This window comes from Aphidius gifuensis, linkage group LG2, assembly GCF_014905175.1.
Source record: "Aphidius gifuensis isolate YNYX2018 linkage group LG2, ASM1490517v1, whole genome shotgun sequence".
NCBI classification, from domain to species: domain Eukaryota; kingdom Metazoa; phylum Arthropoda; class Insecta; order Hymenoptera; family Braconidae; genus Aphidius; species Aphidius gifuensis.
This window is the reverse complement of record NC_057789.1, coordinates 29,719,796-29,737,466: the sequence shown is the minus strand read 5'-3', so window position 1 is coordinate 29,737,466 and position 17,671 is coordinate 29,719,796. Positions and strand designations below refer to the sequence as shown.

Below are 17,671 nucleotides of genomic sequence, written 5' to 3'. Positions count from 1 at the left end.
AATATTCTGGCTGCGTCATGAATTGATGAATTAAACTCAAAAATATTCAAACTAAAATTGGCATTGATTTTTTTATTATTTTTGTGATTAATTTTTTTAATTTTACACGGATATTAATAAGTGCATAATTAAATATCTTGATGACAAGATCATAAAGAAAAATATTAACGAAGAAAAAAAAAAATCCAAAAAAAAAAAATATGATTGAAAATCTTTGACAAAAAAAAATATAAAGTTTACGAGAAAGCAAAAAATAAATAAATAAAATATTTATTTATTTAAAAACAAATGCAAAGCTGGAAAATTATGAAAATTTGTGAATATATAAAGCAAAAAACCCCCCCGAATATTATCGACTATATAAATTTCCAACCGAAACGTTTGTTGTTAAATAAATAAATATACAAGGCCAATCTTTTATAGTACAGCTATATTTTTTTTCAAAACATCCATACATTTTTAAATGAAAAAAAATCTTAAAATAACGTTATAATTTTGTGTATATAGACAATGACCCAAGAACAAAGTGTATAAACTTTTAGCCAGTTTATATAGCAAGAATATCGACCTGGCGTTCGTCGACCTGTCGCACGCGAGACAGCAGTAATTTAAACCGTGATATTAAATGATAAAAAAATAAAATATGATAATAAATGTCTTATAAAATAATTATCAATATGACGAGTGCATGGTTTCATATATACATATCCATTATGCTTATTAAATTATTCACTATTCATCATCTACATTTATATTTATTCCTACATTATACAATAATAATTATTAATTTTTTCATTTCTTTATTTTCACAGCACGACAATTGAACGAGTACATACGTCACTATGAGCCATTGTCATATTCAACTGAAAAATTACACTCAAATCATATGAGAGCTAAGCGTTCCACATCACGTGATAATTCAATTAATTTAAAATTTCGTGCACATGGAAAAGATTTTCATATACGATTGAAAAGAGATACAAGTACTTTTAGTGATAATCTTATTGTTGAAGGACCATCTGGTGACATTGAAGAAGTTGATGTCTCAAATCAATATTCTGGAAGTATTGTTGGTATGTATCATTTAATAATCATTAATATTTAAACAAAATATTCAATTATTAAGCTTAAAAATAACTAATACTATTTATTTAAATTATTTTTATATGAAAATATTTATTTTGCACATGACAATAATGAGAATAACAGTATTTTTTTAATTTTTTAAATACGAAATGATATTAAAAATAGTGCACATCGTTAAATTTAATTTCTTCATTTTCATTTTACCATGCTACATGAAAATTTCTATGTATGAATATAAAAAAAAATTCAAGTGTACATAGCTAAGGGTGAGAAAAAAATATAAAAAAAATAAAAAGGGTCATTGAGAAAAGCCAGACTACTGTCAGTTTATGCTAAGAACTGACCTCGTCCTACTGAATAAAATAACAAAACAAAAAACCTTGATATTATATTTTTTTTAATATAATTTTATTATCTTTTTCATGTTACTATTATCAACTGGAAAATTTTATTTCTAACTTTAAATTTTAATTGAATTTTACACAGTTGAAAAAAGTTTTTAAAAAAAAAAAAAACGCTTTGTAATTTATAATTCTTTTTAATGTATTTAATTATAAATTTAAGTTGTATTAATTTTTTTGGTTTTTTATTTTTAGATGAACATAAAAGTGAAGTATTTGGAAGTATAATTGATGGAATATTTGAGGGTAATATTCATTCTGGGGACAATGGAACATACTACGTTGAAAAAGCATACAAATATTTTCCTCGACATTTGGTAAATGAATCACATCATTCAGTTATCTATCATGAAAATGATATAATTGATCCTTTTGCTGATCGACGACAAGGTAATCAATTAATTAAATAATAAATTTTATTTTTCAAAATTTATTTATTTATTTTACGTTTGCATGACAGAGTCTTGGTATCACGCTCAGTTGAACTGCTACCCTTTGTCTCCAAGCACATAAGCACATCGCTTATTCTCATGTTGCTATTATTATTTTTTTTTTTTTTTTTTAGTTATACACACTTTGTCCTACACTTTTTAATAAAAAAGCATTCACTCGTAACTGAAAAAAAAGGGTAAAAAACAACAAAAAACAAAAGGGTGAAAAAACAATTTAAAATGAAAAATAAAAATTTAATTATTTTGCAGTTTTTTTATGTTTTAATAATTGAGGATATTAAATATTTTTTTACAAAATCATTCGAGTCTCGTTTGTGTGTTAACTTTATTCACTGGCAATTTTGATTTTCAAGCCACATTGGGATTTTCAATATTATTATTCCCAACCATCTGTTATTGAATCACCAATTTCTCATTCTCTTTTTTATTCGAAACATCATCATGCACATATTGATACGCAACTAATAATATTTTACTGAACAAATAGCAATATTTTAATTCTCAATCAATATATTATGTTCAATATAAATTTATAATTTTAAATTAATTAAATTGTAAATATTTTATTCATCAAATAAATTATTAAAATTACATATACAAATTTTATTTTATATTTTTTTATTTTTGTCATTTCGAAATTTCAATACCTATTCATCAATTAAATAATAATAATTTCCAATAACCAGTATCAAAATAAAATATAAAAAAATAAATATTAAATTTATCTCTTATTTTTAAATTAAAAAAAAAATGAAATATTAATAATTTTTTAAAAATTATAAAACAGTTTTATTTTGATATTGTGGTAAATTTATATGAACCACATGTACAAAGGTATTTGTTAATTTTGTAAATTCATAGCACTGCATATGACAACTAGATGAATTGAAGAGAGAAAAAAAAAAATAAAATGAGCCCATATAACAAGGCTACATACTGCCCCAAGATTACCAACACACTTTGACGCAAAGTAACAATAAATATTATACCAGCATCATCATACAGCCATGTTTATTTAAAACAAAAATGTTTACCCAACTAACTCATATACAAAATAAAAGAAACAAATTTACATGTTTAACCATAAATTAATTATTTAAATTTATCATAAAAGCTTTTTAAATGAAAATATATATTTCGTTGTATAAATAAATTAATATTTATACTTTAAAATTTAAAAGAAGGATAAATCTGTTTTTTTTCTGTTCTGTTTTACATTAATGTTGCTTAGATTTAGTCTTGTGTCTTTTATCCGTGTATATGAAAATCCTAAAATCAAGGGTGCAGATAATAAATGTATGGAAATAAGAGACATGACTAAGCACACACACAAAATAACATATAGCTTCAGGCTGAATACAACGACGACGCTGTCCCACTTAACTCCCCAAGGAATTGCCTTGTGAAGGAGTTGAAGTATACACTTCCATTAAATATATATACACACATATACATGCTAGCAATTAAGAGGATCAAGTTCACTCTCTCTCCCTGTCAAGTTCTAGATTAATAGCACATGCATTTACTCAAGCTTCAAAAAACAAAATATAATTGATCCATTAAATATGAAATTAATATTAAATTAAATTTGTTGATGATAATTTTTTAGGTGGACCAAGTGGATGTGGTCTCAATCAAGATACTGTTGATTGGATGAATAGAGTACAAAATTCTGGTGATTCTGATACACCACCACCTCCATCGCCAGCTTCATCACAAAAAAAATCAACTTTAACAGGAAAATTTGGTGTACCAAGAACAAATACAAATCCATGGTCAGCTAATATGGAAAATCCAAGTCATAAATATACAAGAGCTGCTAATAATCATCGTACACGTCGTGCAACAAGACCAAAAGAAGAAAATAGAAATACATGCTCATTATTTATTCAAACTGATCCATTTCTTTGGCGTAAATTATCTGAAGAATTTCATAAAGATGCTGAAAAAATACGTGAAGAAATATTATCATTAATAGCACATCATGTTACAGCTGTTAATTATATTTATCGTGATACAAGATTTGATGGTGCAATTGAGCATAGAAATATAAAATTTGAAGTACAAAGAATTAAAATTGATAATGATACATGTTTATCACATGAATATGAACATGGACGTGAACGTCCAAATGTTTTTTGTATGGAACATATTGATGTTAGTAATTTTTTAAATCAACATTCACTTGGTAATCATGAAGATTTTTGTTTAGCATATGTATTTACATATCGTGATTTTACTGGTGGTACATTGGGTCTAGCATGGGTTGCATCAGCATCTGGTGCATCTGGTGGTATTTGTGAAAAATATAAAACATATACTGAAACAATTGAAGGAATGTATCAATCAACAAAACGTTCATTAAATACTGGTATTATAACATTTGTTAATTATAATTCACGTGTACCACCAAAAGTATCACAGCTAACATTGGCACATGAAATTGGACATAATTTTGGTTCACCACATGATTTTCCAATTGAATGTCGTCCAGGTGGTCTTAATGGTAATTTCATTATGTTTGCATCAGCAACAAGTGGTGATCGTCCAAATAATTCACAATTTTCACGTTGTTCAATAAGTAATATTAGCAATGTACTTGATGCAATGGAAACTGGCAAAAAACGTAATTGTTTTTCTGTATCACGTGGTGCATTTTGTGGTAATAAAATTGTTGAAGATGGTGAAGAATGTGATTGTGGTTATGATTATAATGAATGTGCTGATAAATGTTGTTATCCAAGACAAATATCTGAATATGATAGAAATCAAAATAATTCAGCGAAGGGTTGTAGTAGACGTATTGGTACACAGTGTAGTCCAAGTCAAGGACCATGTTGTTCAAGTGATACATGTCAATTTGTACCAGCAAAATTACATATGGAATGTAAAAGTCAACAAGAATGTAGTTATAGTTCAACGTGTAATGGTAAATCATCTGAATGTCCACAGGCATTACCACGTGCTAATAAAACACGTTGTAATGAAGGTACAAAATTATGTATTGATGGTGATTGTAATGGTTCAATATGTTTAGAATGGAATTTAAATGAATGTTCATTAACAAGTAGTATTATACCAAATATTGATAAAAGAAGTTTATGTGAACTTGCATGTCAAAATGGTACTGATGTATCAACATGTAGATCAACACGTGAATTTGCTGATGTTGTTGGTTTACCAGTTGGTGGTATTAATTTAAGACCTGGTTCACCGTGTGATAATTTCCAAGGTTATTGTGATGTTTTTCTTAAATGTCGAGCTGTTGATGCTGAAGGACCATTAGCTAGATTAAAAAATATGTTATTTAATAAAGAAACATTATTAACACTTGCACAATGGATGACTGTAAGTTTTTTTATATTTATTTATCAATTAATCAATTAGATATTAAACAAGTAATTTTTATATTTCATTTATTTATTTAATAGGAAAATTGGTGGGCGTGTTTACTCATGGGTATATCATTTATTATTTTTATGGGTATATTTATAAAATGTTGTGCTGTTCATACACCCTCGAGTAATCCTAAAAAACCACCAGCAAGAAGAATAAGTGATACATTAAGACGGCCTATGAATACTCTAAGAAGAATGGTAAAAAAAAGAAAAAAAAGATAATTAATTATTTAATCATTAAGATAATGGTAAAAGAATTTTATTTAATATTTTGTTTTATTATTTTAGCGTCATCCACATGGTGGTGCTGTTAGAGAAGGAGGTGGAGGAGCAGGTGGTGGTCGTGGTGGTGGTGGTGGTGTAAGAGAAGGAGGTGGTGGACATCATCATCATCATCATCCGCAAGGTTCACGAAGTGTACCACCTCAACAACAACCAGTTAGAAGCCATGGAAGTAGAGGACCAACACATGGTTATGGCGAGGGTCGAGGAGCTCAATATTATCCCAAAGGTATTTATTATACCATTTACTTAATTTTTTATTTTTATTTATTTATTTAAACAATGCATGTAAACAAATTCAATGAAAATATAATCTTAATTTTATTTTTAAATTTATCGCCAAGTTTGTCAATCATTTTTAATTTTTTTAAAAAAAGAATATCTGCTATGAAAAACAACTATGTGTATATTTTTGTTTGTTTTTTTCTTTGCATCTTTTCCATCAAATTGATTGACGCGCATCACTATCATTCTATGTGCTACAGAGGTGAGCAGTCCGGGTTATTTAACAAAAAAAAAAAAATATATATAAAAAAAGCTAGTTTCTTCACTTAATATTTAAACAAAAATTTCTTTTATTGATAAAAATTATAATGAAATTAAAAATAGCATATTACGTTTTTTTTATATTTTTTTTTGTAGTTAATTATAATAATTATAATTAAGAACATGTAAATAATTTTTAATAAACAGGTTATCACTCGGTTCCCACAGCTAGTGCACCACCAGGTACATCAGCAGCAGCCCACCACAGCAGGTCAAATCATCCAGAATTGTACGCCGGTGCCTACACGGGTTCAGGAAATAATGTCAGGACACCAGCCTACGAGATGAGACATCACAATCATCATAATAATAAAAATAAAAACAAAAATATTACAAAATAATAATAAATTATTTAAATTTATTTATAAAAATACAACAAGTTACAGCATTCAAATGCTAATCAACATCCACGAGTATCATCATAGGTAAACCAGTTAAACTCGACAGTTATTTAATTTGATTTAATATTATCTTATTAATTAATAAAAAAAAAAATTATAAAACAGCACAAAACAATGAAAAACAAAACAATTCAAAATGTCTTTTTTGCTGATGATGATAGACATCAATGTTATCTTAAAAATATAAATCATTGTTTAATAAAACTCTACGAAATTGTCGTGAAATTTCGATTTAAAAAGTTGAAAAAAATTAATGCAATAATGTCTTTAATTTCTATATTATTTTAAATTTAGTTAAATTGTATTAAAGTGATGATTAGATTAAATTAATTAAAATTGTTCACAAAAAAAAAGAAGATTATTTTATTCAAGTTTATATTCTTGGAGAAAATAATTTGACTTTTATTATTTTTTTTTTATTCACGACTAGAAAATATTGTGATTTCGTTGAGTTGAAAAAAATAAAATTATATAAATAAAATTAAATAACGTTCAAGCATCGTTACCAAACTTTTAAGATCATTTTTTTTTTGAATGATCATACCAGTGTAGTATATTGTAGTTAAATATTATTATTTTTAATTTTAATTAGCCAATTTATGCGAGATTTAATATTGCGATAAAAAAATTATAAATAAAAATAAAACAATAAGCTAAAAAAAATAATAAGAAACAACTTCACATCTCAAATGACAAATGATGCTTGTCAGTATGATAATTAATAATCATTATGAATTTAAAAAAAAAATATTTTTATCAGTTGTTTATTGAACAGCTGTTAATTTGCTTTTTGACATGACAATTAGAAATTAAAAAAAAATAATTATAAATTATATATTTAAATACAACAATGATAACTTGTTTTTTATCATTAAAATTTATAAATAAGATTGTGTTGATGCAAGGTCATGGTGGTCATGTTGATGGGCCAAAGAAAAATCTTTTTTTTTTTTTTTTTAAATAGGTGCAATCGAACCGAGAGGATCGAGTTACTTTATTTTTTTTTTTTAATTAATAATTTGCGTTTTTTAAAATAGATAAATATATAAATAGTGTTTATTATTGATAAATATTTATCATTTTATTTAAATTTGTAAATAGTTTCACATATTCATTGAAGTTGATATTTTTTTTTTTAACTTAATTTTTCTTTTAAGTATTTCAAGTGAATTTAATTCATCAAATGATATTTTTACTCAAGGCTGATTATATTTTCCATTAACTCAATATTATTTATCTTTTTTTTTGAATTTATTTTTCTTTTATTTTTTACTTTTTTATTTAAACTTTTGTGTTTATCAGTGTCTTGCATTTTGTAAAATCATTTTTAATTTTTTGTTTAAATATATACTCTAGGGTGACTATTTTTCTATCTTAAAAAATAAAAATAAAAAGCCATATCTTTAGAGAAAAAAAAAAACAATTTTAATTTGTAATTTTTTTTCGACTCAAATTGTTGGGCTAGACTGGTTTATAAAAAGATCTTGGAAAAAGTAAAAAAAAAAAAAGAAATAAAAGTGGTCCAAAAATATGAAAAATAAATAATTTTTTTTTTTATAAAAATACTGTATAGTAATTAAAATTGAAACAACATAAACAATGCTTTTCTATTTTCAAAAAATAAAATAATTTTTCTCACGCATTTATCGTCGTCACGAAAATACCATGCCAAAATGAATAAAAAAAAAAAAAGCAAACAAAAAAGTAAATAACAAATTAAAATGGCACTGTAAAAAAATAATTCTGATTCGTATGGAAATGTACAATAGATTATATGTGATTAAAATGTAAACAAATAAAAAAATTAAAAATATGAAAATCAAGTCAGAAAGGATAAATAATAATGATAATATTTAAACAATTAATTGAAATGTGAAACAGAAAATAATTAAATGAAATAGGAAAAGTGGAGTATGTGTTAATCGTACGTGTGTGAATAAATTTTTGATTAAAGCCATAGTTAATCCAGTGAATATGAAAGAATGAGACTTTTGTAAATAAATTGATATTATAATTAATGATAATTATATACATAAAAACCTAAGATACATAATTTAAAAAAAAACAAAACAAAATAGACATTGAAAAGAAGATTAATAAAGTTTGAATAAAAATAAAGAAAAATATACTTTTTTTTATATCAAAAGTGTATTATAGCAGGGTTATTAAATTCTGTATTTTTTAATCGATGAGTCGATAATCTTGGAATGTGAATTGTTGAAAAATAAATAAATTTGATGCTTGATTTACTTTTTATTATTATTTTTCTTGGGATAATATTGTTTTGTAATTTATGTCTGAATTTTAGAATAAAGTTGAAGTTCGTTTATGATATTGGATTATTTTTATATTTAATTGATAAATTCGAGGGGCAATAATAAATAAATTATTTATTTGTTTATAAATATATTGGTAATTGAGTAAAAAAATTGTTTAAAAATATTTATTACTTGTTGTTTTATTTTTCCATAAATTTAACGAGTAATAAATAAATTTGTCGACGATCCTTTGAAATAATAGAATTATTTTTTTCTTCATTTGATTTTTGAATAGAAATTGTTTAAATAAATTGAAAATAAATTTTTTAAATCAGACTAGATCAGTTTAATTAAATAGAAAACAATTTTGTGAATTCGTAAAAGATATTGGGGCTCAATTTATTTGTCGATTATTAATTATTTTAAATTATTTATTTATTTTTTTTTAACTCGTCATTATTGTTTAGTATTAATTTCTTGACAATTTTTTATAAACGAATTTTAACTTTGGATAGCATGACAAGCGTTGAATTATATTTTATTTATTTAAAAAAATAATTGTAATTTTGTTGCAATTTAATTCTGGCTTCCAAATTATCACTGCCACCAAAATAATAATTTACAAAATTAGTTCAAGCAACATTTGACAATTTAGTATTTTAAATTTCAAATAAAAATCAGACATTAATTATCTTTTTTTATTGTTCATTTAATTTTTTTTAACGATATTTAATTGTAGAAAAATGAATTATCTTTTTTCCATGAGTGAGTTGCAAAGAAGCGTGATAAATAAATAATAAAAAAAAAGATAAATAATTTTTTCAATAATTTATTTCCTTTGTTTAAAATGAAAAATCCTTTCGGCTGATTTTTGATGATAATTTAAAGTAGAAATCAATCACCTGTAAATATAACGTCAAACAAAAAAAAAAATAATTGAATCTGATAAAAGATGAATTATATTTTTTCTATCAACCCAAAAAAAAGCAAAAAAAAAAAAAATAATTAATATAAATTAAGCGAGGTGAATTAAAAATCGTAAATTCAAAATTGACATGACTTTTATTTATTTAACAATTAAATTTAAAAAATACAAGATAATAATAATTAAAAATTGAAAAAGTTACTTGGATATCATAAAACACCAAGTGGCCTTTATTTTTATTCGAAAAAAAAACGAAAAAATAATATCAAAAAGTATTTCAATTAGTAATTTAACTTATTTGTCATTTTAATTTGAATACTTTTAATTTTCTCGTCAAATAATTAATGCTTAATACGTTGAATAATATTTTCGATCGTATTCAAATGATAAATAAATGAAAAAAAAATATTTATTATGCATTAATAAATGACCAATTGCCTGGAAGTAGTAAAACAAAAAAAATTACATAAAAATTTCTGACTTTCTTTTCTGTAATTCAAAAAGAAAAAACAAAGGATTAAATAATTAATTTTTAAAAAACATGTTCAAAGCGTTTTCAAATTATAATAAATTAAAGAAAAAAAAAATTGTAAATCTCTCTTTTATGCTAAGTTAATGTGATTACATGAAAATAAAAAAAAAAAAATTGTAAAGAATTAAATAAAGGAATACATTTTACATTAAAAAAACAAATATATTAATTTTTTTGTGGCATAATATTGCCTTTTATTTTATTTATAAACTATTGTAAAATATTATTATAAATTTACATTAAAAATGCGCAAATACATTGGCGGATACATCACGATAATATGAATCTTTTTTTTTTTTTTGAAATTTAATTAAACCATCATAAATTCATCAGAACAAAAAAAAGTAAATAATAATATAAAAGCGCAATTCTATATTAATTGCAAAAAGAAAAAAAAAAAATAATAATAATATAATTTTAAAAAATAAAATCCACTAATCTACGTGACTCAAATATGCTAGATGTATTTCATTTTCTTCTGGTCACCATTAATCAAAAATAATAATTTTAAATATTTTATTTTTTAATGAAAAAAAATTTGACACAAATGGCGCGTGACATTTGGCATTTAACAAGCCAAAATAAATTCAGCTTAGAATATAAAACTTAGGTACATTTTAAATTATTAAATTAATATTTAAAAAGAAATTGTATTAAAATTAAATTAATTTTATAAAATTAATTTATGTTTGTGAATGTTCAAGTTTATAAACATCATGATAAGCATTTCTAATGAGTGCATATGGAAAACAACTCTCCAATAAATCCATTGTTAGAAATGGTGACTCTTGAACAATTTGATCCAACAATAAATAAACAGATTCACGATTTTTAGTTGCTTCTTTATCAGTTTCTTGTCCTAGTCTTAATAAGCTTGATGATGCAAGTGCTAAAAATTCTTTCATTCTATCTTCAATATCATTTTGTCCACATATTGTAAATAATGCACCAAATATATTATTAATTGCTGTTGCCATACAATGTATATTATTTGAGTGTCCCTCTAATGATGCACGATAAAATGAATTATCATTACGTGATAATTTTGGTATTGATACTGCAACAAATACCATTAATAAACAAACAATTAAATGTTCATCATCATCAATATCAGTTTTTTGATTTCTCAATGCAACAGTTAAAGTTGGATCAACTTTGCATGTTAAACCAGCAGCAGATGTCATTTCAGATACAACTCTCATTGGATCACCAGATGGTAAATGATGTCTAAAATCTAATATTGAACTTAATAAAAATGGTATTCTCTCTTCTAGCACATCAACAAGTGCTGATTGTGACAACTGACGAAAACTCAATATAACACCAATAATTGTAACACGTTGTAGAACATTATCAACTTGTTGTAATTTTTTAAATTGTTCTCTCATAACATCTGGCTTATCGAAATTTGTTCTCAATGATATTAAAATATCTTTATTACCAGTAACAAGTTTTTTTAATTCTTGTACTTGACTTGATATATGCCACATTAATGTTTCATTTAACATTTTCATACCATATGGTCCAATTAATTCAGCAAGTGAACGTAACTCATTTATATCTGAAAATTCTTCAGCATTAAATGGTATTGAACCTTCAACAGATAAACTAACAAATGCACGTTGATTTTGTGAATAACATATATTACCAGCACTAACACGTCTCAATAATACCTCAGAATACCATTGTGTATATAATGCAGCAATTGTTTTATCACCATGTGAATCAAGTGATTGTGTTTGTTGTAATAATGCATTATTAAATACACGTGTTATATCAATATTAACATAATTTTCAACTGTTTGCAACACATTCATATATGCACGTACACTTACAAATAATTCTGATGGTTTAGCTATTTCACTAGCTTCAGCATTAAACATCACCATTCCAACAAGTGCACGTGCAAATCTTGTTTCTAAATGTTGATTTAAATATTCACGTGGTGCAAATGTATATTCCCAAACATTTATTGTTGGATTATAATTAATAGCATAACATAATTCAGTCAATGCCATATGTAGTTTATCCATTGTTGTTAATTCTTCACGTGTTTTACGATAACTTTCAACACCTGGTTTATATATTTCATATATATTTTTTTTATTTTTATCTTTTTTTTTTCTATTTACAACTTGTGATATTAGCTGGGCACAATGTTTTGGTAATAGTTTATCAGACATATTACATTGTTCATCACATATTGTTGTTATAATATTTTTAGCTTCTTTAGCCATTTCATCAAGAAACATATTAACAACAGATAAACTTCTTTCACGTATATGATGACGTTCCTCAGGACATAATTCATGTGTACAACTTTGAAAATGTGAACATATCAATGGAAATGATATGATGTATCTATTTTGAGCTGGAAATTCAAGACACATATGAAATTGATCCTCAAATATTTTTGAATAAAAACAAAATATTGATAAATCTGATGTTTCAACAAGCATGTCATCCAAATTATCAACCATTTTTGTATGAAATATTATTGTATCCATTAAACATGCCAATTCACGATTGTCCATTAAATTCATACTACATTTTGTTATTGACATGTATGCTTGTAGTCTAATCCAGTCTAATCTCAATGAACGAAAATCAAATAATTCATTATCCTCAACTTGCTTGACAGTAACACTTGATATTATTGAACATAAATCACTTAAAATTGATGCTTCATCCTCTGGACATAGTGGAAGATTTTGTATCATTTGATGTAAACATGGTGCATCATAACCAGATAAAAATTGTACATAATAACGTTGTAATACTTGTGAATATTTACGTACAAGTGCACGCAACTCTTCACAATGAAATAATAATTCTGGTAATTGACGATCAACAAGATCTTCACTTCCACGTCCTTTTGATTTACCTTGAGTTGGTGGATTATCACCGTGTCTCAATAGCCATAATATTTCATCTCTTGAATGTGATAAACCCATTAGAACAAGTAATGCTTTTGGACCAAGAAGACCAGGTTGATCAGTTAATATTAAACCTAATTCTTTTAATGCTGTACGTAAAAATTTTCTTCTTTCTCTATGACGATAACTTGATTTTTGTATTGCATGATTATAACAATCTTTAACTTCTGATACACGTTTACCATAGCCTTTTATTGTTTCAAAAAATGATTGTATATATTGATGAATATAAATAACTTCATCACGAAATAATGACAATACCCAACCAGATTCAAGTGCTGTTGTCCATAATTTATTTGGTTGTTCTTGTGATAAAAATGTATGACACAATGTAAAACCAAATATAATCCATCTTTCAATTTTATCTAAGCTCAATGTTTCACATGACATTGTATCAGTTGCTGATGCTTTTAGCAGCTGTCCAGGACTACCAACAAGACTCAATTTTTGATCAGCACGCCATGTATCTGCTGTTATATTTCTACCAGGATAAACACTCCATAAACTTGCCAATGCATTACGCAATAATTTTGAATGTGGTACAAATTCTTCAGCCAATTTTTTCAATGGTATATCATAATCCATTATCAATTGTCCAAGACGTGGAAAACTATGATCTGATTGACTGTGTACCATTTCATGGGCAGCATTGAATAATCCTAATACTGCTTTTCTATCTTCAACTTTTGATAGCAATATCATTAGACTGACATATGTCACAACAAGATCAAGATATAATTTTGTTAAATCAAAATTTATTGTTATATCCATGTTTACACCACATGCATCCATTGTTGTTAGAAGCTCACATACATTATCTTTAAAATCAAGTAAATCAACAAATGTATAATAATACAATGACAATGATTTTATTATTTCATTACGTAAATTTGTTATTGTTTGTAAACTTTTAATATCAATATTTGGAAATTTACGAACAATTTGTTTTATTGATGATTCAAGTGTTTTATCTGATAAAAATGCTGGCTTTGATTTTGCATCACCACATGCTTTTTTAATATTATATATTCTTGTTAACATTCCAATACCACGATCATTTAGTATCAATAATTTTTCAGCCAATTTTTGTTGACTTGGCATTATTGGTCGTGCCATTGTTTATATTTTTATTTTATTTACTCAATTTTATTTCAATTGGCTTGCTTATTATTTATTTCTCAATTTATTTTCAATGAGACAATGTTGTTTTGTTACTTGTTTTTTCCATTTCTCACAATTATTGATGTAATTATTAATTAATTATATATATCAGACCCCACCCTGGGCTTCACCGGATATACAGCTTGATTATTTATTGAAGACGCCGACTAATAACTAGATGAATTTAAAAAAATATATTTATTTATTTATTCAACTAATGAAAGATAATTAATTGTTGAAAATTTAGCTTACATGATTGTTTTATTTGCACAACAATTACAACATTTTGACAACAACAATTGAGTCACTTATTGGGTTTTTTTTTGTCAAAAATTGACAGATACACACACTATGTTTTTTCAAACGACCAATGAATTCTTGAATTGTATTAGAAAGTAGATCGACATTCGACAATGAAAAAGAAAATGGCGTCAAAATAAGGTTACTATTTATCGGCTAGACAGAAATTGACAAAGCCAATTAGAATTTCTTTGAATTTAAATTATAAAAAATATATAATGATGAATTTAAATTTGACAGCTAAATATTTTAGGGTGTTGTTGATATTAATTTGACTGATATTTAATATTTTTTATTGTTTTAATATTAAATTATAAAATTTAATTTATTGGTTAGATAGAAATTGACAGGACCGATTGAAATTCCATCCATGTATGGTGTTAGCTCTATTTATTTTTGTCTATGACAATGACATGACGTCAGTGATAAATATTTTGATTGTCATTCTGTGATTATAATTTTGACAAGTAAATACCTGGACAACTTTTGTTGTTGTTATTGAAAAATAAAAATAAAAAACCAACTGATTTAATAAGGTACCTAATTGTTGTTGACATTTATTTGTTGTTATTAGTTGACAGTAAAATATAATTATTATTTATGTCTAGATGTCAAATTATCATGATGAAATGGGCTGGGAACCATTGGCTGATGGTGCAGCACCAGATCATGTGTCACAATTTGCTCAATATTTACGTGACATTGGTCAATGGGATTTACTTGGTGTTCATGAACAGACACCACCACCAGCATCAAAAACAGCCATTGATAATCTCAAAGAAATTAAAATAACTGAAAATGAAACTTCAAAAGATTGTCCAGTGTGTTTAAAAAAATTTAAAGTTGATGATATTGCTAAATGTTTACCTTGTAAACATACATTTCATGACAGTTGTATTCTTGCTTGGCTTGATAAGGTAAATAATCAATTGGCTTTGCAATTAATTATGATAATAAGAATATTTTTTTTACAGACAAATTCATGTCCATTGTGTCGTTATGAATTACAAACAGATGATGAAAATTACGAGTTATATAAAAAAGAAAAAAAACGTGCAATTGAACGTGAAAAAGATATTGAAAATTTACACAATTCAATGTTTGGTTAATTAAATTTTTAAAATAGCCTAATAATTAAATTAACATTCAAATTAATAAATTGTACATCTATATTGCTATAATTATAAAATACCTATTGGTTTTATTTTAAATAATTAAATAAATTGTAGAAAAAATTTCTTCAACTTAATCATGATGTTTTTTATATTTGAAAAAATATTTATAAATTAAAAATTAATCTGCAATATTGTTGATAAAATTTAAACAACATTGTGATAAAAAATGTTTAATAATAAGCAATTATAAATTGTTTTTGTTTTTAACGATAAAAAATTAACACACAATGTTTTTGTTGAGGATATTTTATGTTGCAATCAATCAGGCGTAAAGAGACAAAAATAAAAATGATAACAAATGAGTTGGTGATTGTAATGAGTCATGGAGTTTAAACAATTCAATGTTTAAAATGAGGTAAAATTCAAAATAGGTAAAAGGGGTTTTTCCATCAACTGGACGGCTTTAATTATCCAGTGGCATTAAAACATGCAATTAATTACAAATGCGGTTTAGTTCAACGAATGTTGAACAAACAATGTATTATTCTTGAGTTGAAACTAAGGCTAAATGTAAATTGTTACGTTTTAGATGAGGGCCAAGGTAACGAGAGTTAGTGAATTTTGTGGAATTACTTTGAAGGGAGGAAAAGAGATAATGAGAAATGAAGAAAATTGAAGAGGCCAACTAGCAAAGTGGTTAGACTAAAATTGAGCAAGAAAAGGAGGATATTTTCGGCGTCGTCATTTTCAACAAATAGCTAGAAGATTGTCAAGATTCATTTTGTCATTCAATTGGCCTCTTTTATATATACATGGACTGTTTAACATTTACATTTACGACTCTTCATTTATTTCTAATTTTCTTTTCGTTTTTTTTTCATTATACAATTTCTATCGAATTTTAGAGAGTTAATGTTTTGTGAATTTGTGATTGGTTTTAGTGCAAAACTACTGTAGAAACTTTAAATTACTTGCATGGATTATTTGATAAGTTTCGATTGAAATGATGTTGATTTATTTATTATATGTTATATGTTTCGAATCGAAATTTATTTTATAAATTTTTTTAATTATATTAAAAAGTCAATGACATTATGATCAAATTAAATTAGAAAAAATTCAACAAATATTTATTTAAATAATAAAAAAAAAAAATTCAAAACTTAATTAATTATTTTTTTAAAATAAATTATTCTCAGATTCATTTTAAACAAATAATATATTTTTTTTTAATTTCAAATATCATTTATAATTAGTTTTTAAATTGAATGAAATTTTGCTTTACTTGAATTTTTTATTGTGCATAAATTTGATAATAAAAAAAATAAATTTTGGGGATGTATAATAATATATTTAGTGGTAAAGAATTTGATCTATATACATAGACAAGAGAGTTGAGGTAGTTCGCGCGAAGCGAATGATTATCGGCTGGCACCAAAAGTGCTGGGGGGTCTGGCTCGACTGCCAAATGGGAAAATAGCCTAACTATATATACGTTAAAATAAAAAAAATAAAATAAATGTAATACTTTTATGTGATGAGAAACTCAAAAAAAAGAAAAAAAAAAAAGAAGATTTTATAGTGCTGAAAAGTAAATGCAATTGGAAAAAATAATTTTTGTTCTTTGCATCTTATTCTTTCTTCTCCTTTTTACCCTTATTTTCATGTTCATTATTATATACATATTTTTTTTCTTCTACATAAACTTTAAAATGAAAAAAAAAAAAGAAAAAAAAACTTTATTTTATTTTTCATCTTGAGTTGTTTTTTTTTTCTACTTGCAAAACCAAGAAGAAAAATAATAATAACAATAAAACAAGTAAATAACGTCATTAACGTAAAAAAAGAAAAAAGTGCTGACGCATTGAGAGTCTGACT

The 17,671-nt window shown here is 25.0% G+C and overlaps 3 protein-coding genes across 5 annotated transcripts in view; 2 read left to right on the top strand and 1 right to left on the bottom strand.

Annotated features, from left to right (window-relative positions):
* The window catches only part of LOC122850084 (disintegrin and metalloproteinase domain-containing protein 10), a 34,178-nt gene extending 26,095 nt beyond the window's left edge, over positions 1-8,083 (top strand). The window contains exons 2-7 of one of the 2 annotated variants that reach the window (XM_044149094.1): positions 813-1,073; positions 1,683-1,877; positions 3,549-5,287; positions 5,371-5,535; positions 5,626-5,848; positions 6,334-8,083. In XM_044149094.1, coding sequence (XP_044005029.1) covers positions 813-1,073; positions 1,683-1,877; positions 3,549-5,287; positions 5,371-5,535; positions 5,626-5,848; positions 6,334-6,506 — 2,756 coding nt within the window. In that variant the 3' untranslated portion in view covers positions 6,507-8,083. Of the gene's footprint in view, positions 1-812; positions 1,074-1,682; positions 1,878-3,548; positions 5,288-5,370; positions 5,536-5,625; positions 5,849-6,312 lie in introns of both variants that reach the window. The other variant, XM_044149093.1, reaches the window with a different exon arrangement.
* Positions 8,084-10,344: 2,261 nt separating this feature from the next.
* Positions 10,345-14,758, bottom strand: LOC122850083 (membrane-associated protein Hem). The gene is made up of 2 exons (XM_044149092.1): positions 14,631-14,758; positions 10,345-14,552 (listed from the first exon to the last, which is right to left on the bottom strand). The coding sequence occupies exon 2, from the start codon at positions 14,331-14,333 to the stop codon at positions 10,965-10,967; it is 3,369 nt and encodes a 1,122-aa protein (XP_044005027.1). The 5' UTR covers positions 14,334-14,552; positions 14,631-14,758; the 3' UTR covers positions 10,345-10,964.
* A 218-nt stretch (positions 14,759-14,976) lies between these two features.
* LOC122850203 (E3 ubiquitin-protein ligase RNF181) lies at positions 14,977-17,404 on the top strand. Of its 2 annotated transcripts, none has more exons than XM_044149286.1 (3): positions 14,977-15,214; positions 15,287-15,595; positions 16,383-17,335. In XM_044149286.1, exons 2-3 carry the CDS (start codon positions 15,287-15,289, stop codon positions 16,467-16,469), a joined length of 396 nt encoding a protein of 131 aa, XP_044005221.1. In that variant the 5' UTR covers positions 14,977-15,214; the 3' UTR covers positions 16,470-17,335. The 2 variants fall into 2 exon arrangements, with proteins under 2 accessions (XP_044005221.1, XP_044005220.1); XM_044149285.1 differs by having other exon boundaries at positions 14,986-15,214; positions 15,653-17,404.
* The last annotated feature ends 267 nt before the right edge of the window (positions 17,405-17,671 follow it).